Raw genomic sequence first — 26,141 nt, 5'->3', positions numbered from 1 at the left:
CAGTTTTCATCTAGTCTTTTCATCAATTTTGGAGGGATGGCCAGTTCTTTGCAACATCACTGTTGTTCCATATTTTCTCTACTTTTTGATGACCGTCTTCACTGTGTTCCATGGTATATCCAATTATTTGGAAATTTTTTTGTACCCTTCTCCTGACGGATACCTTTCAACAATGAGATGTCTTTGATGCTTTGTAAGCTCTCTGCAAACCATGGCGTTTGCTGTAGCAGGTAACTGAGTAAATGTCAGGAAAATCCTACCAGGATAGCTAAACTTTATCTGGGGTTAATCAGAGTCTCTTTAATTGATACCAGGTGTGTACCCAAGAAGACTGAATGCTATAATTAAATCAAAAGGTGCTTCAGCAAAGTATTAGTTTAAGGGTGTGCACACACAACTAAGTATTAGTTTAAGTGTGCGCACACTTATGCAACCAGCGTATTGCACATTTTTTGTTTTTTATATTTTTTTCCCTAACAGATTTGTTTGTTTTTCAACTGAATTGTACAGGTTATAGGTCGCATTAAAGTTGGGAAAAGTTTTGAAATTATTTTATTGTGGTCTCATTTTTTATGTCACAAAAACCTGGCATTTTAACAGGGTATATAAATGTTTTATGTCCACTGTACAGCTGTTTTGATGAATTTGGCAGGCCAAATGGCTACTATTTAAATGGTTTTGTTTAATGGAGATGCATTTCTGATGAAGTCCCACGTTATTAAAAGACTGGGACGAAAGCACTAAACACAAGTCACCATTATTTGGTCTTCCTTATCAGGTGCAAGCTGTTATACCAAGTTTTTTAGTTATTTGTTTTGGTTTCTGCTTGGTTTTACTGTTTTATACATACATATATATATATATATATATATATATATATATATATATACACACACACACACACACACAAAAAAAATTTAGCAGCATATGGTGTGTGTGTGTGTGTGTGTGTGTGTGTATATATACACACATATATATATAAATAAAAGACTATCATATTGCATTTTTAAACCAGATATTTATTTATTTTGTATATCTTACAACTATGGCCACTGCACTTTTTAAACACATTTTGGTATTTATTAGATTTGGTTGTATATTGCCTTGAGACATTACTGAAAAGCACCTTGTAATTCTAGTTTTCAGTGTTTTATCCTTTCTACATGCCTCTGCTGGGGGTACTTTTATTAGATTATATTTTATTACATTATATTTCACCCAGTGTTTCTTTAAATGTCTGAATTATGTATACATTGATTAGACTGGGTACAACAAGTTGATCATGTGGTTAGTTTATTATTTATTTATTTCTTATATATTTGTACAAATAATAATTGATTTTAGGTTCTGATAAAGTCCCATTTTGTAAAGGGAAAGGAGCGCATTAATTATTCTTCAGTTGTGTTCAAATTATCAGTTTTTATTGTGAGTGTGCTTTAGAAAATTAACATTTTTATGCGGTGCAATATCTTGGTGGCGTCTTCATACGTTTCAGCAAGACGTATAGATTCCTTGTTGGTGATTACAAAGTTTCTGAATGTATTTATCAATTCTGGATTATAGTTCTTCGGGAAAAACTTCTAGAGTACTGAGATTATGGACCAGTTGCAAAAGAGAAGAATAATTAAATAGTAGTTTAACAGTGTGGCTTTTAACTTTAAGTAGCACAGGTATTAACAACTACACAGAAGCAGTGTTCCCCTGTTAGATTTACTTTTAAAACACAGATATCAAACAACAGTTTCTTAAACTGAAGTAACAATGCCTTCTTTTCTGTCTACAATTACAGTAAAAAGTAAATGTGTGTTGTGATATGATAAAACAAGACAATTAAAAGAGTTTTAAGAAAGTGTGACATAATAAAACAAGACAACTAAAAGAGTTTCGAGAAAGCAGCTAGCGTATTGAACATTACTTCCTTCTTAAATAACTGTGAGGCAGAACATTTCAGGGCTATAGCTATCATTGCTAATAGTTTCTGTAAATGATCTGAACTTGGACTTTTACCAGTACACGTGCATGAAAATTATGGGTATTTTAGTGACCTGTTAGATTATGTTTTCTAGTTATATACAGGAACACTGAAAGGACTTTATAATGAAATGTTCTTCACATTCTACTGCTCGGGAAGACATTTTTCTTCATTACCTCAGAAACCAAGACAGGTGAAGGACCATTACAAGTGCATCCTAACCTGAAGAAAGAGCTTAGAAATCAAATGTTAACTTATCTCTAGCCATGGTAGGGTTGTACCTTTCTCACTGACAGAAATATTCAAACATTAACCCAGGGGATTCACTATTATTTCAGGAAAAAAACTCAGCCAAACTTGTGCAAAATGTGAGGACAATAAAGAAATATTGCCAGTATTAAGAGGCAGCAAGTACAATGATCAGTGGAACCATAGCACTATTCCGTTATAACTGCATTTTTAGTTAAAGCTGGTCTTCTTAACTATACTTTTGTGATGTAGTAACTGTCCTACAATATTTCATTAAACCAGTTCACATGCTAAGTAAAATATTTTACTGTATTTACCTTTCCTGAATACGAAACACAGTTACCAGCAATGTTAACTGCAGCATTTGGCTCATTACGGTCCCAGTAAGTGAATGTTACTTTTGACCCATCAGACCACATAAAATGAACTGAAACATTATCGCTGCGCAAGCCAATCCAGATGTCTTCTACAGTGTCTATAAAGTACAAATCAAAAACAGAAAAAAATAATGTACTACAACTGCACTGCATTGCAAGAGAAATAAAATGTTCATAATAATACAATAGTATAGTAATTACTGTACCATGAAAATGAGATGTAGTACACAACATTAAATATTTCTAAACAGCACTGCTGAATAGAACTGAAAGCATATGAACATATCACTCTTTATAATGGAATGGCTATTAATGGCTAAAAGGAGGAGCAAGGACCATAACTGAGCTGTACAATTCAAACTACCAGACTCTATAATCTGTCTTCCCTGGAAGACATAATACACTGTAATACAACAATGAAGTATGATAATGTAGTCTGCTTTCAACATTATTTCACTCTCACATATCTGCAGAACAAAGATACAACTTCCACCAAAAATCCATAATGCATCTTCTATTCACATTAATTTTCTGCCTGTTTTTGGAGCAGTATCCATTTGTAAGGAGGATTTATAACATATATATATATATATATATATCTATATATATATATATATATATATATATATATATATGGGTTCACTTTATAACATCGAAATACTGAAATGTCGAATTTCAGTATCTCGAAGCTATAAAGTCGAATGTTACAAATAGACGCTTCATAATCACGAATTTGACGTATGTCAAAATATGTCAATTCGGGTTATGAAGTTGGGCTACGTAATGTCTGGGTTTGTGTTTTGTTGGTGCGTGCGTGTTTGGATGTAGGTGTTATGTCAGGTAAGTGAGTGTTTTGTAAGGGTTTTGAGTGGGAGTTAGAGTGTGTGAGGGATTGGAGAATGTGTGTGAGTGAGCTTTTGTGTTGTGTTTGTGCGATCTCGAGTTAGTATATATAATTAGGGGTGTGAGTTGTGTATGTGTGTTGTTTTGTTTATGTTGTGATGTGGGTGTTGTGTTGTATGTTTAGTGTAGTGTGTGCGGTGTTTTCGGTTATGTGGTTTTGGTTTTGTTTGTCGGTGTTTTGTGGATTCAGTTTTATAGTCTCGAGATACTGAAATTCGATATTTCAGCATTTCAAGGTTATAAAGTGAATCCATATATATATATATATATATATATATATATATATATATATAGGTCCCCTAAATCCGAATGCACAGAATCCCGACACCCAAATTAGCGAGACAAAATGCCCGAAACTCCACATTACCAAAACGTTGAAAGCGCGAAATTCAAAATCGCGAAACTAATACATACATACAGTACACACACAAACATACACACACCCTCCTCCCATAACCAAACAAACCACCCTACACTAAAGATAAGCAGGGCCCTGCACCCCCACTCCCCTACTTTATTATTCTAACTCCGAGATCGCACAAACATGTACACAAGGCAAACTCACACCCACACATTACAGTCCCTCACACACATACACACACACACACACACACACACACACACACACACACACACACACACACACACACACACACACACACCACAGTCACAACACACACTTACACACACTAAAGCCCCTCACAAACACACTTACACACATATACTTACCTGAACTGCAACACCAGAAGTGTTAACTCAAAATCCCTTAACATTGGGATTTTGAATTTCGCGGTTCTGGTCTTTCGGTAATGTGGGGTTTCGGGCTTTTCATCTCGGTATTTTGGGCTTCAGGATTCTGTGCATTCGGGATTTCGTAGGGGACCCATATATAAATATATACATACATATATATATATATATATATATATATATATATATATATATATATATATATATATATACATATATGTGCATACCTAGGAGCAATCCAAAAAGAAACGCTGAAGTTACCATAGAGTGTAAAAGTCCAAATAATCAAAGAAAACACTCCAGTAGCCAAGACAGTCATGAAAATTCCCCAAAATAAAAACTTTTATTGCGAACACAAAAGTGGTTTAGCGCTTTTAATTCAGTGGTTCTGATTGATAGAGATGAAAGTCTGACTGATAGAGATGAAAGCGCTAAACCACTGTTGTGTTTGCAATAAAAGTTTTTATTTGGGGAATTTTTGTGACTGCCTTGCCTTCTGAAGTGTTTTCTTTAATTATATCTAGGAGAAGCTATTTAACCAGAAGTTGCTTGCTGTACAATTTATTTTACATGGTAAACAGGAAAGTGGGATGATCTATAACAGATCCTTTTCATCCATGATTTCAGTCACAGACATACTACAATACCATAGGTTCATAGGTGTATACTAGGCTAATGGCAATGGAGCCTTTACAAGCCTAGCCCATAGGATTACCCTGGCATCATGCCACACAACTTTTAGTTATGTACTCACCATAACTTCAGATGTTTGGGATCCATCTCGCCTACATTCTGAATGATGGGTTCGGAGCCGATCCTCGGCTCCGACTCGGCACGCTTATGCCAAAGAGCGAAGTCTCTTATTGGCTGAGCTTACTATATCCCAGGATGCACCACCAACAGTCCCCCAGATCTAGTTTGTCCGCATACATGCACACATGCATACCCTGCTTATATAACATCGTCAGATGAAACAAGATAAAAACAGTGGAGCTCAAAACCGTTCTATCTCTTCTGATCTGCAAGGCAGGGGGAAAGGAGGGTGGGTATCAGGAATGTAGGCGAGATGGATCCCAAACATCTGAAGTTATGGTGAGTACATAACTAAAAGATGTTATGTGATCCTATCTCGCCTACATTCTGAATGATGGGACAGCGTCCCTAGCACCTGAATCCTGGGTGGCTCACTGGAAAACACTCCTGAGTACCGTGGAACCAAATGAAGCTCGTCCTTTAGATGCCACATCCAATTTGTAGTGGGAAATGAAAGTGTGCGGGTTGGACCAAGTAGCCGCAGCACAAATTTCCGAAATAGCGAGCTTGGAATGAAAAGCTATAGAAGTAGCCATAGCTCTGGTAGAATGAGCTTTGATAGATGATGCGAGTTGCTTATTTGAAGAAGAATAGGCCTGAGTTATGCAATCTCTGATCCATTTTGAGATTGTAGCTTTTGTGATGGTTTGGCCCAATTTATTATCTGAGAAGGACACAAACAACTGGTCTGACTTACGGAGGTTGCTGGGTCCTGTCTAAATAGAAGCGTAATTGCCTGTGAACATCCAATTTATGGAGAGTGTATTCTGCCTCATTAGAGAATTTTGGAAAGAAAACTGGTAGTTCTAGAGATTGTTGAAGACAGAAACTAGAGCAGACCTTTGGGACAAAGGATGGATTAGGCCTAAGAGATACTCTATCTTTGTGGAAAATGAGATATGGTGGTTTAATAGACAGGGCTTGAAGCTCTGAGACTCTTCTTGCTGAAGTAATAGCCACTAAGAATGCCGTTTTCCATGACAGATATTTTAATTCGCAAGTAGCAGCCGGTTCAAAAGGGGGAGATGTTAATGCGCGAAGCACTAAATCAAGATCCCACGGAGGTGCAGGATGAAAACTGGTGGTCTTAACAGACTCGCACCTTTAATGAATGTTTTGCATAGCCTGCTGCTCATCAAAGGAGGATCCGTGGATTCATGGAATTTAGAGATAGCAGCTAGTTGAACTTTAATAGTTGAGACAGAAGATCCCTGATTAAATAGGGATGTTAAGAATTTCAAAACCTCTGGGACAGGAGCAGTGATAGGGTCTAAGCCCTTGAGTTGAGCCCAGATAGCAAACCTCTTCCACTTACTGAGGTACAATTTGTTAGTGGTGGGTTTATGGGCCGAAGACAAAATGTGAACAACTTCCGGGTCTAGTGTGTGGCTTCTGACTAAGGTCGGAAGTGGAGGAGCCAAGCTGTCAATTTCAGAGATTGAAGGGACTGATGCCAATGTCCCGACTGATGGATTAGCAAATCCGGGATCAGGTCTAAGGTCCACGGATCGTCCACGCATGCTTTTTCAGGTAAGGAAACCATATCTGACGAGGCCAGTATGGGGCAATCAGAATCATTGAAGACCTTAGCTGAGAAGCTTTTTGAATGACTTTGGGAAGGAGTGGGATTGGAGGAAAAGCATAAAGCAACCCTGTTGGCCAGGGTTGAGCTAGAGCATCCATGGCCGGTACTTCCTGATGTGGAATCAAGGAGAAGAACCTTTGGCACTTGGTGTTTTGTGGAGTCGCAAATAGGTCGCAGCACGCGTCCCCCATCTCTTGAAAACCTGGCCTCGTACTGTGGTTTAGAGACCATTCGTGAGGAGAGAGAATTGTCCTGCTTAATTTGTCCGCCAATACATTTGACTTTCCCGGGATGTGGGTCGCTACCAAGAAGCGGTTGGTAGCTACAGCCCATTCCCACACTCTCATGGCCTCTCTGCAAAGGGGATACGATCTGGTCCCTCCTTGTTTGTTCAGATACCAAACCACCGACATGTTGTCTGTGTGGATGGCGATGATACCCTGAGGAAGGAACTTGTGTAAGGCCTGTAGGGATAGAAGTACAGCCCTCATCTCCAACACGTTGATGTGGAGAAGAGCTTCGTCCGGAAGCCAGGAGCCCTGAACTAGCCTGCCCAGACAATGCCCCCACCCTATCTGGGAGGCATCTGTCGTCAGGGTAACCGCTGGAGGGGAGAACAAAGGGTTTGCCCTGATCTAAGTTGGATGTCTGAAGCCACCAGCAGGTCCCTTTGCATATTTCCGTAATCATGATGTGATGATTGAGGGGGAGATCTTGAAAGGTCCATTGAGTTGATAAGAGCCACTGAAGAATCCTCATGTGTAACCTTGCTAGAGGAACTAAAAGTACCGTGGCAGACATTGAGCCTAGAACCTGTAGGACCATCCTGGCTGGGGCTTTGGATCTCGAGATCAGAGCTTGAACTTGGCCCTGTAAGGTTCGGATCCTTTCGGCAGGAAGAAAGACACGATCAATCTTGAGTCTATCTCTGCTCCTATAAACTTTATGCGCTGAGAGGGCAGCAAGACAGACTTTGACCAATTGAATGTAATCCCAGGGAAACACCCAGGAGATGGTGGCTTTGAGGTTGTCCATAAGTAGATGCCTGGTGGTGGCAGTCAGGAGCCAGTCGTCGAGATAGGGAAACACTTGGAATCCAAGGCTCCTCAGGTGAGCCGTCACTACTGCCAAACACTTGGTGAACACCCTGGGGGCTGTGGTGAGACCAAAGGGCAGAGCACAAAATTGGTAATGACTGGCTCCCAGGCTGAAGCGCAGATACCTCCTGGACGCCTGATGTATCGGTATGTGATAATAGGCGTCCTTGAGGTCTATGGAGCACATCCAAACATCCTTCTCCAACAACGGGAGAATGGATTGCAACGTGACCATTCGGAATTTGGATTTCGTAACGGATAGGTTCAGTCTGCTGAGATCCAATATTGGTCTCAGGTCCCCTGTCTTTTTTGGCACTAAAAAGAACCTGGAGTAATTTCCTGATCCGATTTGGTCTGTGGGGACCGGTTGGATGACTCCTTTTGTAGCAGCTTTGAAGCTTCTGCGGCTGCTATTTCCCTTTGACTGGGTGGTGGGTCCGGGATTCTCTTGGACGGAGGGGGTGAGTATTTGAATGGGATGGTGTAACCTCCGGCAATTATGCGAAGCACCCATCTGTCCTGAGTGATTGACTCCCAGGCTTTTAGGTGCTTGGCAAAACGACACCCGACTGCCTCCGAGCAGCACAGCCGGGCAATCGCTCATGTCGTGTGGGAGGCTGAAGAGCCACGAAAGGACTCGCGGTCTCCAGAATTGCGGGGCCCTCTGCCGCGTCTGGGACGGCGTCTCCCTGAAAAATTTCCCGCCCTCTGCCTCTGGACGGGGAATCTTCCTGCTGTTGGGAGAAAAACTTGCGAGATTTCCGAACCACATTTTCCCTCCTTTGGCCTTGGGGTAAGGCCGAAAGGGAGTGGAATAACGGGCCCCTACGGCAGATAACGTTTTCCCTCTTGCTCACAGCGGTAAGGGTGTCTTTCACCTTGGGTCCAAACAATGAGGACCCATCAAAGGGAGCGTCGGCGAAGGAAGACTTGAAGGCCTCCGCGAACTGACACAAGCGGAGCCAGGCCTGTCTCACGAGAGCCACGCCTGTGCCTGCCGCTCTACCCGCCCCTTCGGCCGCATAGGATATGAGCCTCATGGACGAGTTAGCAATTGACGCCAGGATAGCCAACTGAGAGCTAACGGACTGGGCTAGCTGCTCAGGTAGGTTACCCGAGAGGAGTCTGACAACTCCTTGACCAGATCCCTCTGAAGCCTAGTAAAATGTGCCAAATAATTCAGAGACCTTAAGGTAAAGGCCGCTGAAGTCAGGGTGCGCTTCCGCACCTATCCATACTCCTAGACTTCTTATTAGGAGGATGGATGGACGTTGAAGCCTCTGCCACGTCCTGCTGTGTAGCAGATGCCACCACCATGGCATCTACAGCCACGCCTTTAGTAAGGAACTCCTTCTCGGGGAGCAGATAAGAATTTGTTTGGACGAGAAGGGACTGGTTCCACAGTATCCGGGTGTTCCACGCCCGACAAACTAAATCCAGAAGCTCGTCAAGGGCGGAGACACCCAGGAGGCGGAGGGCTGAGCCCCAAAGGCCTTGAGGAGCACTGATTCGTCCGCAGAGGGGGTTTGGACATCCAGCCGCCTCGTTGTTTGAGGATCTCTAAGATGTCTGCAAAGGAGACATCATCAGAGGACGACTTAGGGACCCTCTGCATCATCCATATCCGTGTCCGATGTGATAGACTCGGGGAGTCCACGTGCTTCCTCTTGCACGATCTCTTCCTTGGGGGTTCCTCTGGAGATGACTCGAAAAACCCTCAGGAAGAGGGAACCCCACTGGGGTAACCTCAGGCCTCGGGCTCCGCTGGCCACAGACAGGGGAACTACCAAAGACCCAGTCTCCACGCCCAGGGAAGGTGCTGGTAAAACCGAGAGATGGTCAAGAGGATTTGGCCAAGGCACTCCTCATAGCTCTGAAAGCCGGACCTCCAGAATCCTGGGAGCGTCCAGTCTCCGGGCCATGATAGTAGACGGAAGTCCCGCAGCCGAAGCACCGAGAGGGAGGCTCGGAACCGAAAGCATCGGTCCCGAAACATCACCCTCGGGTCCAGCCGAAGAAGTCCGTACCAAACTCGGACCCGAGGCCCGGGTTGGAGTAAGGGTCGGAGCCGACCCTGAGATCTCCACCGGCTCCAAGAGCACCTGCTCCGACGGAGCCAAGCAGTCGGAGGAGGAATAGCAATGGGATGGGTCATGGCCATCGGCTCCGAAGCCAACTGGGTCGGAGCCGAAACAAATTTTGGAAGACTGGGGACTGGAAAAGTCTTTGGAGCACCCTGTCTATATCAGAATCCGACATTCTCAAGACCGAGAGGAAACAGAACGGGTTCGAAGACCTCTCCTCGGCCCCAAGGGACTAGGGGACCGGCTCGAGGCGACTCGATGAGAATCGGCCGAGGAAACACACACCAGATTCCATCGGTGCCGAGGTAGACTTCGGCCGAGGAGGAAGTGTCTGAGCGGGTGACCCTTGTCGGCTCCGAGAGCAGTGGAGCCGACGGTGACCCGCCTCTCGATGCCCCAGCCATCGGCTCCGAAGTCCGAGGAGTCGATACTGGAGGCATCGAGGCAGACCGTTCCGACCTCGACTCCATAGTCTTTGGAGCCGAAGGAGAGGCCTGCCTAGGTCTCTTGGCAGTCGGATCCGACGGACTGGTCGGAGCCGAAGCCCTTTTCTTTTTGGCAGGAGTCGGAGCGGAAGACAAGGCTTCTTCAAAAGAGGGTTTAATCAACCCTTTAAGAATTAATTTATTTTTCCTCTCCTGGAGGACCCTAGAGGAAAAAGCGTGACATACGCTGCATGACTCCTGCAAGTGCTTAGCCCCTAAACAATAAACACAAAGTAGATGGTCATCAGTAACAGACATCTTAAAAGCACATTTAGTACATTTTTTAAAGCCCGAAGGCCTAGGGGCTTGAGACATAATGTTAACAATTCCTGACAGGAAATTTAACCACTGTAGAATCGCTTAGACAAAAAAAACCGAAGGCTTACAGAAACTGTGTAAACACAACCTTAGGTGTAATAACCGGGAACTTTAACACAGTAAAAAGTTCAGTTATAGAGTTTGACCGAAAAGGCCCTGGATTGAAAGGGGCGCCAAAACAAACTCTACCCAATCACACACAATAAAGTCCAGTACTCAATCGAACACAATTAGCAATAGCAATAGCAATAGCAATAGCCGTTAAAACGGCTTTTGTGAAATACAAGCACAAAAACTGACAGAAAAAGTAGTTAATAAAAGCTACTCAGCCCAGCCAGCTCGAGACCACGTCCTTGCAGTTAAGCGGCAAACGAGATCTGGGGGACTGTTGGTGGTGCATCCTGGGATATAGTAAGCTCAGCCAATAAGAGACTTCGCTCTTTGGCATAAGCGTGCCGAGTCGGAGCCGAGGGATCGGCTCCGAACCCATCATTCAGAATGTAGGCGAGATAGGATCACATAACATCCTTAGTTTCCAGTGCCTCTGTCACATAGAGCCACTGGAGTGATCCCCGGGGTGAATTTTCTATTTCTCATCCACTCATCAAGATTTCTCTTGAAAAGTCCAGTGAGGTGCTCTGTTTGATATGTATGGGAAGTCTATTCCATAGCATGGGCAGTCTCTGGGTTATGAACCTGTCCCTCCAGCACATTCTGTTGATTGTGGTAATGAGGTTGAGGTCTCTGCAGTGTGTGGTGCGGAGGGATTGGGATTTCTTTACATGTAGCATTTCTAACAGAGCTGGGTCAGAACGGGCTTTATAAGTCAAGCAGAAATCACCTCTAAGCAGGTGATATGAGACAGAGAATAGTTTGGAGATTTTTTTGTGTCTGTCCATATAGGACAAGTGTTTAAGGTCTAGGATCCTCTTTATGAGGTACTTTTGTGGCTTCTCCAGTTGTTGTAGGTGTCTAGTGAGGTACATGTCAAATGGGGCATTGTACTTAATGAGTGGCCTAATGAGGGAAGAGTAGACGGAGACAATGAGCTCTTTTTTCCTGGATGCAAAACCCTTAGTAATAAGATGTGCCACATAGGACTTTCTGACCACAGTGGCAGTGTGGTGGTCAAAGGAGAGGTTGCTGTCAACCTGTGTTCCCAGATCTCTTAGGTTCATAGGTTCATACTAGGCTATCTGCCCTAGGGCATTTATAAGCCTAACCAGTATGTGTATGTCTTTCGCCACCCCTTGGAATGAGAATACTATGCCCATTTAGGGTTTAGTTTACTGTGCCTCTGTCTAGTAGTGACACAGAGATGACCCCTGGGGTAAACCTACGATCTCCCATCCACTCGTCAAGATTTCTCTTGAAGAGAGTCATTGAGGGGCTCTGCCTAACATGGACTGAGATTCTGTTCCAGTGTGTAGGGAGCCTCTGGGTTATGAATCTGTCCCTCCAGCACGTCCTATTTATTTCTGTGTTGAGGTTCAAATCTCTCGCTCTTGTGGCTCTGGTGGATCTGGATTTTCTGAGGTGGAGCATGTCCATTAATTCTGGATTGGACATGGCCTTGTACGTCAGGCATAGATCGCCTCTGAGTAGGCGGTATGCGACTGAATAGAGCTGGAGTTTCTTCAGCCGGGCAGCATATGACATATGTATGAAACCCTTGATCCTCTTGGTGAGGTACTTTTGGGGTCTTTCTAACTGCTGCAGGTGTCGGGTAAGGTACATCCCAAATGGGGCATTGTACTCAATTATGGGCCTGATAAGGGAAGAGTATAAGGGCACAATGACCTCTCTTGATCTAGATGTGAATCCCTTCATGATAAGGTGGGTAATATAGAAGGTCTTCCTAACTACCTTGGCAATGTGAGTGTCAAATGAGAGGTTACTGTCAACTTGGGTCCCTAGGTCCCTGATTACTTCTTCCGTACTTAATGGATTGCCACCTATGTGGTAATTTGTGGGTACTTTGTTTTTCCCAAAGGGTATGACTATACATTTTTTGGCATTCAGTTTAAGGCCATGGCTCTGGCACCAGTTATCCATTTCTATGAGGCCTTTCTGAAGGATGCTTGTGTCCGCTGGAGTATCAATTATGGTGCCCAGTTTGCATTCATCTGCGAACTTTGTCAGCCACAGTCCTCCTATGTTTACTTGCACCTCGGAAAAATAAATGCCGAACAAGAGGGGACCCAGGACCGAGCCCTGTGGGTCACCGCTTGTGACTGGCTTAGAGTCTGACATGGCTCCAGCAATTCTGACCTTGTGGGTTCTGTCCTTGAGCCAGTTTGCAACCCAGCTTATGACATATGGGTTTACATTTAAGCTGGTGAGCTTGTCTATGATGCCCAAGTGGGGTATTGCGTCGAAGGCTTTTGCAAGATCAAGGTAGGCTGTGTGAACTGCCTTACCCTCATCAATGGCCTTAGTGACTGTTTCAAAAAAGTCGACCAGGTTCAAAAGGCAGGATCTGCCCTTGACAAAGCTGAATTGGGTAGGATCCAGTGTCTGTAGGTCCCCAATGTCTTTGTTTATGAGTTCCATAATGATCCTCTCCATAGCTTTGCAGACCAGGCTCGTCAAGCTTATGGGGCGGCAATTTCCAGGGTCCATAGAAGCACCTCCTTTGTGGAGTGGGACCACTGTTGCTGTACGCCATTCTTTGGGTATGCATCCTGTAGTAAGGCTAAGATTAAACAGCAGCCTTATGTGCGGGTTTAGTTCCTCTTGGAGTTCATGTAGCACACAACCCGGGACACCGTCTGGTCCCACTGATGCTGTGTTTTTAGCTTTGGAGAGGGCGGCTCTCACCTGGGCATCTGAGATGTCAGGGAGGCTACACTCTGCTGGGATAGATATTTCTCCTTTTGGGGGGGGATTTGCACTGAACCTGTCTGCCAGTATGTTGGCAATGTCTGTGGGTTCAGTGTATTTTTTGTCATTTTGGACTAACTCTGCGGATATCTGGGAGTTTCCACCCAGGTTTCTAACATAACTAAGGAAGGCCTTGTGATTGTCTTTAGTGTCTTTTGCGATTTTTCTCTCAAAGTTGGCCTTGGATGATTTTATGAGTGATCGTAGTTTTTTGCTAGTACTGATCAGAGATGCCTTCCCTTTTGGGGATTTTGCTCTGTCATGTAGTAGCTTCCTCCTCCTCCTGTTGTAAAGCTTGTTAATGGCTGGGGTCCACCAGACAGGACGCCTGCCTTTGGGGGAATGGGTCTTGGTTTTATTTGGGATTGCATGATCCACGCATTCTTGAAGGTGTCAGTAGAAAGCGTTTATAAAGGATTCAGCGGTGTGGGCTGTGGTTTCCACTGGCCCAGGTGCCTTGAAGGATAACACTTCAGTCTTAAGAAGTGTGAAGTCAGCTTTTGAGAAATTCTTCACTGTGGTCTTTTGTGCTGGGGGGTGGGGGCAGGATGTGGATTTCCAGTGAGATTAATTTATGGTCTGATCTCACCAATGAGGGGTATACTTCCGGTGTGGAGCATTGTGTCCCCATGTTTGTGATGATCAGGTCTAGTATATTATATCCTCTTGTGGGAGTGGTGACTAGTTGTTCCATCGCATTTGAGTTTATGAATTCTAGGAACCTTTGGGCTAGGGTGTTGGGGCTTGAATAATGCTCCCAGTCTATGTTTGGGTAGTTGAAGTCTCCCAATATGATGGTATCTGGAGAGACATTCATACTCTCCAGTGTCTTCAGGAAGGCTGAGTGGGGTTCCTGAGTTTGAGAGGGTGGTCTGTAGCATGCTACAAACTGTAGGGCAATTTTGCCTATGGTTAGTTGCACATGGATGGTCTCCGATGCTTCGTGCGTTGCCACTAACCTGGAGGTGTGGATATCTTTGATGCCGTCTGTGTTCAGTGGACTACCATTGATGTGGTAGTTCATGGGAACTGGGTTTTTCCCAAAGGAGATGACAACACTTTTTTGGCATTGAGCTTAAGGCCACGGTTCTGACACCAGTCGTTGGTCTCAGTGAGGCCTTTCTGCAGGATGTCAACATCAATTGGGGAGTTAATAATGACACCCAACTTGCAATCATCTGCGAACTTTGTCAGCCAGAGTCCCTTTGTGTTGGACTGGACTTCTGAGAAGTAGATACCAAACAGGAGAGGACCCAGGACCGATCCCTGTGGGACTCCACTCATGATTGGTTGGCAGTCTGACTTGGAGTCAGCTACTTTCACATTGTGGATTCTATCTGTGAGCCAGTTTGCAACCCACCTAGTGATATAGCGGTTGATGCCTAGCTTGGTGAGTTTTTCTATGATTCCTGAGTGGGGAATGGTATCAAAGGCCTTGGCCAGATCAAGGTAGGCTGTATGAACCACCTTGCCTTCATCCACAGCTCTGGTGACTGACTCAAAGAAGTCGGCCAAGTTAAGAAGGCATGATCTACTCTTCACAAAACTAAACTGTGTGGCATCCAGAGTTTGGAGATTCCTTATTATCCTTGTTTATTAGGTCCATGATGATGCGTTCCACAGCTTTGCATATCAGACTTGTCAGGCTAATGGGGCGATAGTTCCCAGGGTCTGTAGTTGCTCCTCCTTTATGGAGAGGGATGACTATAGCAGTGCGCCATTCAGTAGGGACAAAACCTGAGGTGAGGCTGTGACTGAACAGGGTACACAGGTGAGGTGCCAATTCACTCTGTACTTCATGTAGAACACAGCCAGGGATATTGTCAGGTCCCATAGAGGCTGTATTCTTGACCTAGGACAGTGCTCTTTTAAACTGTGCAGCAGTAGTACTGGGTGCCTGGCAATCTACTGGTACTGTGATCGATCCTTTGGGGGAGGGGGTTGACACTGAATCTGTCAGCCAGTATATTAGCAATACCTGTTGGCTCAGTATAGGAGGTACCATTGTGTAAGTAGCTCAGAGCAAATCTGGGTATTGCTGTGGAGGTTCTTTATATAACTATAGAAGGCCTTGTGGTTGTCTTTACTGTCTGCTGCAATTCTGTTTTCATAGCTAGCTTTAGAGGATTTGATGAGGGATTTCAACTTTTTGTTGAGGCTGATAAGGGAGCTTTTCCAGTCTTGGAACTTCACCTTATTCCGCATCAGTTTCCTCCTTCTGTTGTAGAGTTTTGTTTATGGCAGGCGACCACCAGACTGGCTTCCTTTTTTTTTGGAGGAGAGCATCTTGGTTCTACTGGGTATGGCGAGATCCATGCATTTGTGTGTGTGCTCGTACAGTGCACTGGTGTATGATTCTGCGGTCATGCAACTATTCTCCATTTGCATGGGTGCCGTGAAGTTAGCCACCTCTGTTTTTAGGAACCCAAAGTTAGCATTGGAGAAGTTTTTCATAGTGGTTACCTTTGCGAGTGGGGTGGGAGGGATGTGGATTTCCAAGGTGATTAGTTTGTGGTCGGATCTAAACAGGGAGGTGTTGATTATTGGTGTACAGTAACGGTCACCCATGTTAGTAATGACCAGGTCAAGGATGCTGCTACCTCTACTGGGGGTAAGAACGAGCTGGTCCAGGGCATTGGAATTAATGAATTCCAGGAAACGTTGGGCAAGTGTATTGGTACATGAGTAGTTTTCCCAGTTAATGGAGGAGTAGTTGAAGTCATCCAGTATGAGTGTGTTAGGTTGGACCCTAATATTCTCCAGGGTGCTTAGGAATGTGGAGCAAGAGTCTTGGAAAATGGTTGGGGACCTATAACAGGCTACAACCTGAACCGCTGTCTTACCCAATGTTAGCTACACCTGAAGTATTTCTGATGCATTATGTTGGGCTACCAGTCTGGAGGTGTGCACATCCTTTATGAATATGGAAACCACCACCCTTGGAGCTTCGGTCCAAGTTCTGGGGCCGAAAAGTGTGGAATGAGTTATAGCCTGGTAGTGCATGGGGTGCTTTCTGCTGCCTTGAACTAGGTCTCTGTTACAGCACAAATGTCGATGTTCTCCATTTTAAGGGATGCTTCGAGTGAGTGCATTTTGAGATTTAGACATCTAGAGATGAGCAGCATGACCCTCAGACTGCATTTGTTTGTAGTTGTTTCAGTGGTAATTTGGTCTTTGGAACACCGCCCGCAAAAGGCACTATAGGGGTGGCAAGAGCCTTGATCAGTATCCTGAAGCCCAGGGTGACAGATGCAGGCCATCTCTGGAAAAGCATCGAGGTCTGTCAGTCATGTCATCCCAGGCAGACAGATACTGGATCCCCTTAGAATGACACCAGAAACGTAGCCAATTGTTGAAATCAATCATTTTCTGCTTGTACTGTGGTATCATTCTGGGTGATGGTAGGATGCTGCTCAGGACTAGGGTCGTACCCGCCTAGGCTACATAATCCAAGAGCTCCTCCATGTCTCTTTTCATGTAGTCCAGGGAGGTACATCTCAGGTCATTCACACCCACATGTACAATGACAGAAGTCATATTTGTACCTGTTGTTGAGGGACCCGAGTGTGTGCGTTATATGGTGGATCCTGGCACCTGACAGGCAGCTGACTGTTACTGTCTCCTTATTCAACCTAGTGAGTGGGACAGCAGTGTGCCTCACTATCGAGTCACCTATGACTAGTGTACTGGGCATGCTGTTTGCATTAGGGGCTTTGGTTGAATGGCACACTGTTTAGGAGAGTTATGTGTCTCATGATTAGCGTTGTGTTGTGGTGGTCGAGTGCGTTTCTGTCTTGGAGGTCTCTGCTGTTTAGGTAGATTTTTATTGAGAGCCTCCACGAAAGTGGGTGTGTGGTTTGTGTTTTTATGTGAAGGCGGTGCTGATGTGTGTTCTGGAGGGCTATGTGTTCCATGTGGTGTGGTGTAAGTGTTGACCTTCTCCTCCTGACAAGCTATTCCAGTCTTGGCTGGAGAGTGCATCTCCCACAACTCTGAGTGCTGGTATGGAAGAAGAGACGGTTGTCGGTGTACATGAGGCAGTTGCTACATTGCCTCAAGATGCCCAAGCTCACCAGGTTACAGGAGAAGGCACAGGGAACTAACCTTTACACATGCCCGGAGGGGTGGGCATTATTTTTTATATTTTAAAATAATCATTTACTAAGGACAAGTTAAAATACAGGAATAAAACCACCAATAAATCAAGTTACTGGCTAGGCTTAAAATGGTTCTACAGGACAATTAGCCTAGTATTCACCAATGAACCTAATGCAACAAAGTCTTTATTTCATATGAATGTAATCTAATTAGCAAACGTATGTATAATTCTTAATGTACATTACTTAATGTCTGTTTAAAAATGCATGTAATATGTTGGAGCTATTCTTCCTGGGCCTCCACTGAAAAGGAGTTTTTGACTAAAACTAGTTGGACAAGCCCAGTAAAGGAAAGTAAAATAAGTAAAATAAAATAAAAATGAAAGGGAAGATTCCATCACAATGAGAAACAGAATAAATTCATAAATAAATCCATTGTTGGCTTTACGTAACACACAGCAGCAATAGAAATGAAAATGTAGCAATATTTAGTCAACTGCCTAACATACTCTCAGTTAGCTCTTAATTTTTAAGAAAGACATTGAACTTTTCCCCTAGCAGTATGCAACTTGGTAATATTACAGCCATCATTAGGAAAATATTTAAGGTGTTTCAGACGGATGACAGGGCTACCTCATCACTCTTAAAATGGATGTCTGCAGTGGTGGGGTTCTACTTCTGTTTGACAGCATCCATTTTAGTTGCTTGCTGTCACTCTCTAAATGGGTAGCAAGTATGGCCCTGACACAGTGCTGTCTGCCATTGTGCTAAGTGGCCACATCAAAGTTTATACTTCCTTAACCTGTATTCCTTCTCCTCCTCCTTCCACATTTAGTTCAACCACGTTCAAATTCCTCACTGCTGCAGTAGCTGTTAAACTATATGGGTTATATCCTGCTCAGGACACAATAACCAGCCAGCTTCACAAAGCGCTGGCTCCTTTCCACACATTCACTCTGACTGCTGACTGGCCAGCCTCAAAGACAGAAATCAGCAGTTAGAGTTAAAATTTCCTCAGGAATGTCTTATATATATATATATATATATATATATATATATATATATATATATATATATATATATACATATATAGAGATAGAGAGAGAGAGAGAGACGGGAGAGCCTAGCAATCCCAAACTTGTAAAACATAACAATAAATAAAGTACAAACAAAACCACAATTTATATCCCAACTACAACTACATACAAGAGAAAAGGTGGAGGGTGGGTATGGCTACTGCGGTCGTGAGAAACTGAAACATGTATTGTTATGGGTAAATGCAACTTACACAACTATACTATGTTCATCATTCCCACTGCTGTAATAGCCTTTAGGTTATATGGTGGATTACCAAAGTCTACCCAACCTGGGCAGAGGAAGGATATGGACCTAGGCGCCACTGGAGAATGGTCCTAGCAAAGCCTGTCCTGGAACTAGAAAAATAATCCAGTTCATAATGCTTTGTAAACATTTATGAAGAGGACCAGTATATACCTTTACAATGCTTCTAGACCCCACTCCTTTTCAGCATGCCACTGAAGATGACAAGGCTCTACTAGAATGTGCTTTTGAAATAGTCTGGAACAGATATACCACAGTGGGTACAGCAAAAGAAAACAGTTAAGCACAACCACCTGGAAATCACTTTTGTAACTGATATAAATAGAACTGAGCCCGCTAACTCCATAGCCTACCCTATCTCAATAGTAAACAGATCAGTTCAAGAATTTACTGTCCCTGATATCTGGAAGTCATACTACAACACTCCTCTACATAAAGGAGAAAACTCCACTGATCCTTTCAATTTCAGACTCATAGCTATTCCCTCCTCAACTCTCAAAAATCCTTGAGAAATGCATACATACCCAACTTCTCACATTTTTAATCCAAGAAAACCTCCTGACTTCTACCCAACATGGGTTTCAGCCAAAGCACAGCACTGCCAGCACCCTTCTTTCTTTCACTAATACAACTGCAGAGGCTACAGACAACATTCGTCTGGTATCCTGTCTATTCCTTGACCTCTCAAAAGCCTTCAATACTGTATGTCACTCTAAGCTACTTTCAAAACTATCTGATCTCCACCTCTCCTCCTTTATTGTTCGCTGGTTCTCTAGCTATCTTTCTAACAGGCTTCAATCTGTCAGATAGCAAACTTCTTTCTCCCCCTTCTTACCTATCCAAACAGGTGTCCCCCAGGTCTCTAGTGAAGGACCAATTGTTTTCAACATCTTTACTAACAACCTCCACTCTTCCTGCTGCAACTCCTCTCTTATACACCTCGCTGACGACTCTATTCTCATCTCCTCCTCAGACATCACTCACTTGCAATCGTTTATCCTTGCTGTTGAAAGATGGCTTACAGACAACCAACTCATCTTAAACTCAAACGAAAAAAAAAACTCCTCCTTTTCCTCCCTAAATCACTCTCCCATCACAAAACCTCCTTCACCATCTCATCTCTTGACAACACCTTCATCAAAGCTGAATCTCACACCGCTCCTTAGTACCATAATTAATGATCAACTAAAATTCGACCTTCATATTCAACAACGTATTAAAAAGACACACTAAAGCCGTGGTGGTGCAGCGGTAGCGTTGCCACCTCACAGCAAGAGATTCTCCCGTTCGATTCTCGGCTGGAGCGCCTTCTGTGTGGAGTATGCATGTCCTCCCCGCGGTCGAGTGGCGTTCGAAAGACATGTGTAAAATGGGCGTGCCTTCGTTGAAGGATGGGCATCGGGCTGGCAACTCGGCACCGTAAAAATCTACTGCCAATCATTAGCGGACCGGAGTTCCGCTGTGGCGACCCCTAACCAGGAAAAGCCGAAAGAAGAAAAAGAAGATTAAAAAGATACACCAAAAATTGGGACTACTTTATAGGAACAAAAAATTCCTTTCATCTGACTCCAAACTCTCACTTGCTCAGGCATTCCTCCTTTCCATGTCTTCTCTATGTCGCTCCAATACTCACAAACTTACAAACCACTTTAATCACCAAACTAGAACAAGCATATAATATAATAGCTAGATTTGCCTCCAATCAACCCTACAACTCTCACCATTGCCTTGCTCTAAAGAAATTTCAATGGCTAGAATTTCCACAACTGCTTCTATCACAATTACACATCACACACTCCGCACTTAATAAACATACTGCCTGCCCTGCCCCCTCCTCTCTAGTATCCTACTATACCCCTAACTGCTCACTCCGCAGCTCAGCCAACATCTCCTTGACATTTACAAACCTAACAAAAACACTGGTGAACTGTTACACAAATACACTGTGTCCCAAGTCTAGAACAAGCTCCCATCTAACATAAGATACTTCAAATACACTACTAGTTTTAAAAAAAGAGCTAAAAAATTTCCCATACAACTCATGGTTCTATCCCTGCCAGGATCCTACATAAATCCACCCCCTTTATTTTCCTTCCTTAATTTTACTGCTCTATTTTGCTCTCAACTGTAAGCCACTCTAACTGATGACAGAATCAAATTGTAGATCTATAGTTCACTTTTTAACTACAGTTCATAGTAATAGCTTTACGGTTATGTTTACATAACTTCCTTCCTTCATCTGTGTACTAATTTGTATCTTTATGCCAATCTAACTTTCACTTGGATATAACTTTTTGCTGTTACTATTCAAGGGTTTTTAACTGCCTTTTGCTAATTTAATTTTCAGACCTGCACTGCTTTATATGACCACCCATTTATTACTTTGTTCTCTAAACTCAAATCCCTTTTTTTGTATTATTACTTTGTTGTTAAAATCAAATGTACGTTTTGGTATCATTTGCATTTTACTGTACTGAAGCTTTTCTCCTTGGGTCTCCACTGAAAATGGGCTCCTGACTCAGTTGGACTAACCCGGTTGACAAATGTCAAATAAATAAATAAATATTAATTTGTTAAAAAATCGTTTATAAGTAAAAAAAAATAGCACATTTTAACCATCCGGTGAGCTTCCTAGTTGAAGATGTTAGTAAGCTGTTAGTAAGTATTACACATTTTGCCCATTTCTTCCACATAATGAGAGGTAGTGTTACTCATCTTGGAGACAGAAGGATGAGAGCTATGGTCCCATGATAAGAAATAGACAGCTGATTAGCTTTCCTAAGCAATTTAGCACTGGCACGATAGCACCTGCCTATGTGTGCCCAGAGTATGCAGAATCCATGCTCCTTGTTTTTAAAAAAAATGCAGGAAAGACGGAACCAAGTTAGAGTTTTCACTGTGTAATAACTTTTAAACTTCCTGTAGTAGAGGCTTATGGGATATATGCACATGACCCATTAAGGACATAACCAGTGTTGCAACTACATGGCTTTTAGAATCTGGATAGAAAACTAGGAGATTGATGGCTTGATTAAAGGTAAACTCTGAGACTACTTTGGACATAAATGAGGGGTTTATTCATAATGTGAACCTATAGAATACCAGACAGAGCTCACCCACCATGACAGCTTGCAACTCCGATATTCTTCTTGCAGATGTCGGAACAATGAGAAGTACAGTTTTCCAAGTCTTGAACCTCAAGTCAGCCTGATGAGCAGGTTCACAAGGAGATATAATAAACATTTCCAACACAAATTTAAGATCCCAAAGTAGAGCAGCCTGTTTAGGAGGAGGTCTCAGGTGTATCCATGGGAAGACATGCTGATATGGCTGCAAGATGACGTTTTATACAGGAATAAGTAAGACCACAGGATAGTAATTCATGCGAATATTTCATCACGGCAAAAATTAGGAGGTGCAGCACCCAGCAGCATAAAAGCCCTCTCAAAACTAAAACAACCCAGAGGACAAATAAAGTCTACCAAAGCCAAATTTGAGGTAAGTTTGGACTCCCAGGTGAAGGACAACCACAAAGCATTCTTTAGCTATGTCTGCAACCTCAAAGGCAATACATAACTGTGTGCACACCTCATTGTAAATTAAGCCACCTATACTGAGCCAGAAGAGATAGCAAACCAAATGGCTGATAAATTCAACTTCAACTTTACCCCTCCCTCCCTCTCAACCTTCCCTCAGGAAATATCACCAAATACAACTCCCCCTACTGTCACTAGGGAACAGGTCCTTAATGCTCTCTCTAAGACCAAGAACACTGCATCAATGGGCCCAGACAATATCCCAGGATGCCTTCTAAATAGCACGAAACATGACCTATCAGGGCTTCTGGAATTACTATTTAACTGTAGCCACCAAACAGGTTTCGTGTCTCATGAATGGAGAAAGGCAACAGTCATCCCTCTGCACAAAGGTGGGCCGTCTACAGACCCTGGAAACTAGAGAACCATAAGTCTCACTAGACTTATATGTAAAGCAATGGAAAGAATTATTGTGAAGATGCTCAACAGAGATATAGTAAACCTCCAGACACTGGACCCAACCCATTTTGGTTTTGTCAGGAGCAGATCATGCCTACTCAACCTGGTGGACTTCTTTGAGAAGGTCACCAAAGCAATGGATGAGGACAAAATTGTTCATACTGCCTACCTTGACCTGGTCAAGGCATTTGACACAATACCCCACTCGAGCATTGCTGACAAACTCAAAAGGTTAGGTACAAACCCATATGCCACCCGGTGGACAGCCAACTGGCTCACAGACAGTACCCAGGAAGTTAGAATTCAGGAGTCCACCTCTACAAAGAGGCCAGTCACAAGTGGAGTCCCTTGGGGATTAGTCTTTGGACTGCTCCTCTTTGGCATTTACTTCTCAGAGGTCAAGACCAATGTCACTTGTCTCTGGCTGACTAAATTTGCAGATGATTGCAAATTAGGAGCTGTCATTGAATCTCACACTGACACAAATGTTCTCCAGGAGGGCTGACACAGACAAACAACTGGTGTCAGAGCCATGGACTAAAACTAAATGCCAAGAAATGCATAGTAGCATCCTTTGGGACATCATCTATCCCTGGTAACTATCATATTGACAACATATCCCTTAGAGGTGACCCAGTAGTCAGGGACTTAGGGACACACATAGATATTAATCTAGCCTTTGACCATCATGTGTCTACAGTGGTGAGGAAATCATTCTATATTGCACAACTTATAAACAAAGGTATGGCATCTAAGTCCAAGGAAGTCATTGTTCCACTGTATTCGGCATTCATCAGAACTATCATTCAGTACAGTGGCCCCTTTAGTATGTACCTAACCAGGAATATCCAACAACTGGAACGTCCACAGAGGTTCTTCACTAAAAGAATACAGGATGCAAGTAAAATGTCCTATGCAGACTGCATCAAGGCCTTGCCCCTGTATTCTGTCTCCTACAGGCTTTTGAGGGGAGATCTATCCCTGGCATAAACAGCATTGTCAGACCCCACTCTGATGGACCTTCTGCACAGACACACAACAAACAGCACCAAAAAATTACCCTTTCTAAAGACTTAAACCTTACCTGTGATATAAATAGGTGCTGCTGGAGAGATAAGTATGCATTCCAGTGACTACCTCATCTATGGAAGAGGCTCCTCATCCATGTGAAGCAGAGTTCATCTCTAACCCAATTCAAGTGCAACTTGGAAAATTGGATGGGAAACCGGAAATTCATCCCTGGTTTGGCACCTGTGTCTCTAATGGACACAGGTAACCTGTAAATGGTTCATCTCCCAAACCCCTGTTTAAAGTTATCAAGGGTATAAGAACTTGTCAGAGATTTGGGATGCATGGCTAGGCTTAAAAAAATGGATAATTAAACAAGGGGGGCTTTTCCCTCCTGGTTTAAATGAACATTTGCAAATTGACCAATAAGAAGTCTTTTGGCATCTGCTTATAGGTATATAAAAAGGACTGTTTAGTCTCAATGCTTGTTTTTTGTCTGTCTTCCACTGAAGAAGGCTATTAAGCCGAAACCGGTTTGGGAGTTAGGATGTTTTTTTCCCTTCAACCATGATTAATACATGTCTTTTTTGTATTAAATATTGTTTAACCACACTTTGTGCTGGCTCTGATTCATTTCGTATTTGTCTTGGACCATAAAGCCTTTGCACTTGCCATACGTGCAAGTTGGAGTGACTTGGAGTTTAACTTGATGGGTTCTCACTGTTGGCGTTCTGTGTGACCATCGTTTACTATGGTGGATGTGTATTTTTCAGTTTCTATTTGGTCTTGTGCTTAACTGACTGGATCCTGCCGGTTTTTGTTTGAGTAGTAGGGCATAGGATTTTGTGAAGTGGACTGTTTTTTGCTGATATTTGGTATGTAATTAAGACGGCCAGGTTACAAAATTTTAGATGGCCTTACAATTGGATGAAAGTACTGTTTCTGTCATACGGTCCATTGATTCAAATATTTACTTGATAATGTGGAGGATCTGGCCATCCTGGCTATCGCCTATATTTCCTCGATAACTGGATGAAGGTATTAAGGTGTATTTGGTCCAGAAACCTAATGGTGCAAGGTGTGGTATATTAAGGTATTACGCTGTGTGATTTGGAATTATTCACTTTCACTTTTCAACTTTCCAGATTGAGCGTATGGGCTCTGTATGCCATTATCAGCAGTTGAAGTCAGCTTTCTGATTACTTGGGACACCTAGTTGTCTCCTGGTACAACAGTCAAACGGAGGGACTGGCCATTATGACACACATTGACTAGCGGTTCTAACTGTTCATCTATTTCAAGGCATAATGGTTGGATTGAGTGATTGATTGCTACAATTTACTGTTATAACTAGGCCCAAGTATTTACCTACCTAAAGTGTGTAGGTTGATGTTACTTTTGTTAAGGTACATAGATCCATCAGTGACCAAATGTCTATTGGCCTTGGAACTTAATGGAATAGGACCAGTTATACTGAGGTACTGCATTGTGGGACTCAGTCTGGCCTTTTCCATCTCTTGGTACTTTTTCCTGATTGCTGGGATATAGTGTGACTACTATTGACAATTGTTTGTGTGTGTCTCATGATTTTTTTGATTACATATATATAGGGTCAGTCTTTCGGACCACTGATTCTTGTGGGACACCAATTGGACACTGACTTTTATACTGCTGTTATAAATTGGCGTAATTTTGTGTTTTCTTTCAGGCACAATAGCCGGATGTAAGTTGAGAGCATCACAATACATGTGGTGTTAATTACCTCAAGGATTGTGTGTGTAGGACTGGACTATATAACATAACTTTTTTCATCAGGCTCTCCACATTTATACATTTATGGTGACTGCATGGGGATTTCAGGTATTTGAGCCTCAGCATGAACTGAATAACTATTGACTTTCACAGCTACCTATTTTTTATGTAGGATGTGCTTGTCCTGCTTACTTTACATCCCTCTGGAGTTTTTATTTTCACTTCTTGTTTAATATGGATCTTTGTATTTCATATTTATGACTAATTTGTGTGGGCTAGACGATCAAACTGATAGTGGAGGAAGGCTCCTGTTGATTTAAAGTCTTGCTGTTTTTTTTCCAACTATAGATAGGTGAATCTATATGGTTATATATTTACAACATTGTGTTAACATTAGGACTGGCTTATGTTTAGAGCCTCACATTCCAAAAC

General features: G+C 43.0%; 1 protein-coding gene across 1 annotated transcript in view; it reads right to left on the bottom strand.

Annotated features, from left to right (window-relative positions):
- Window positions 1-26,141, bottom strand: part of LY75 (lymphocyte antigen 75) — a 3,856,564-nt gene that overhangs the window by 2,752,404 nt on the left and 1,078,019 nt on the right. The window contains exon 8 of the mRNA XM_044074746.1: window positions 2,539-2,696. Coding sequence (XP_043930681.1) covers window positions 2,539-2,696 — 158 coding nt within the window. The remainder of the gene's footprint in view (window positions 1-2,538; window positions 2,697-26,141) is intronic.

Source organism: Protopterus annectens, chromosome 6.part0, assembly GCF_019279795.1.
Source record: "Protopterus annectens isolate FY-2018-M chromosome 6.part0, PAN1.0, whole genome shotgun sequence".
NCBI classification, from domain to species: domain Eukaryota; kingdom Metazoa; phylum Chordata; order Ceratodontiformes; family Protopteridae; genus Protopterus; species Protopterus annectens.
The sequence above is the reverse complement of the archived record's forward strand: the minus strand, read 5'-3'. Positions and strand labels throughout refer to the sequence as shown.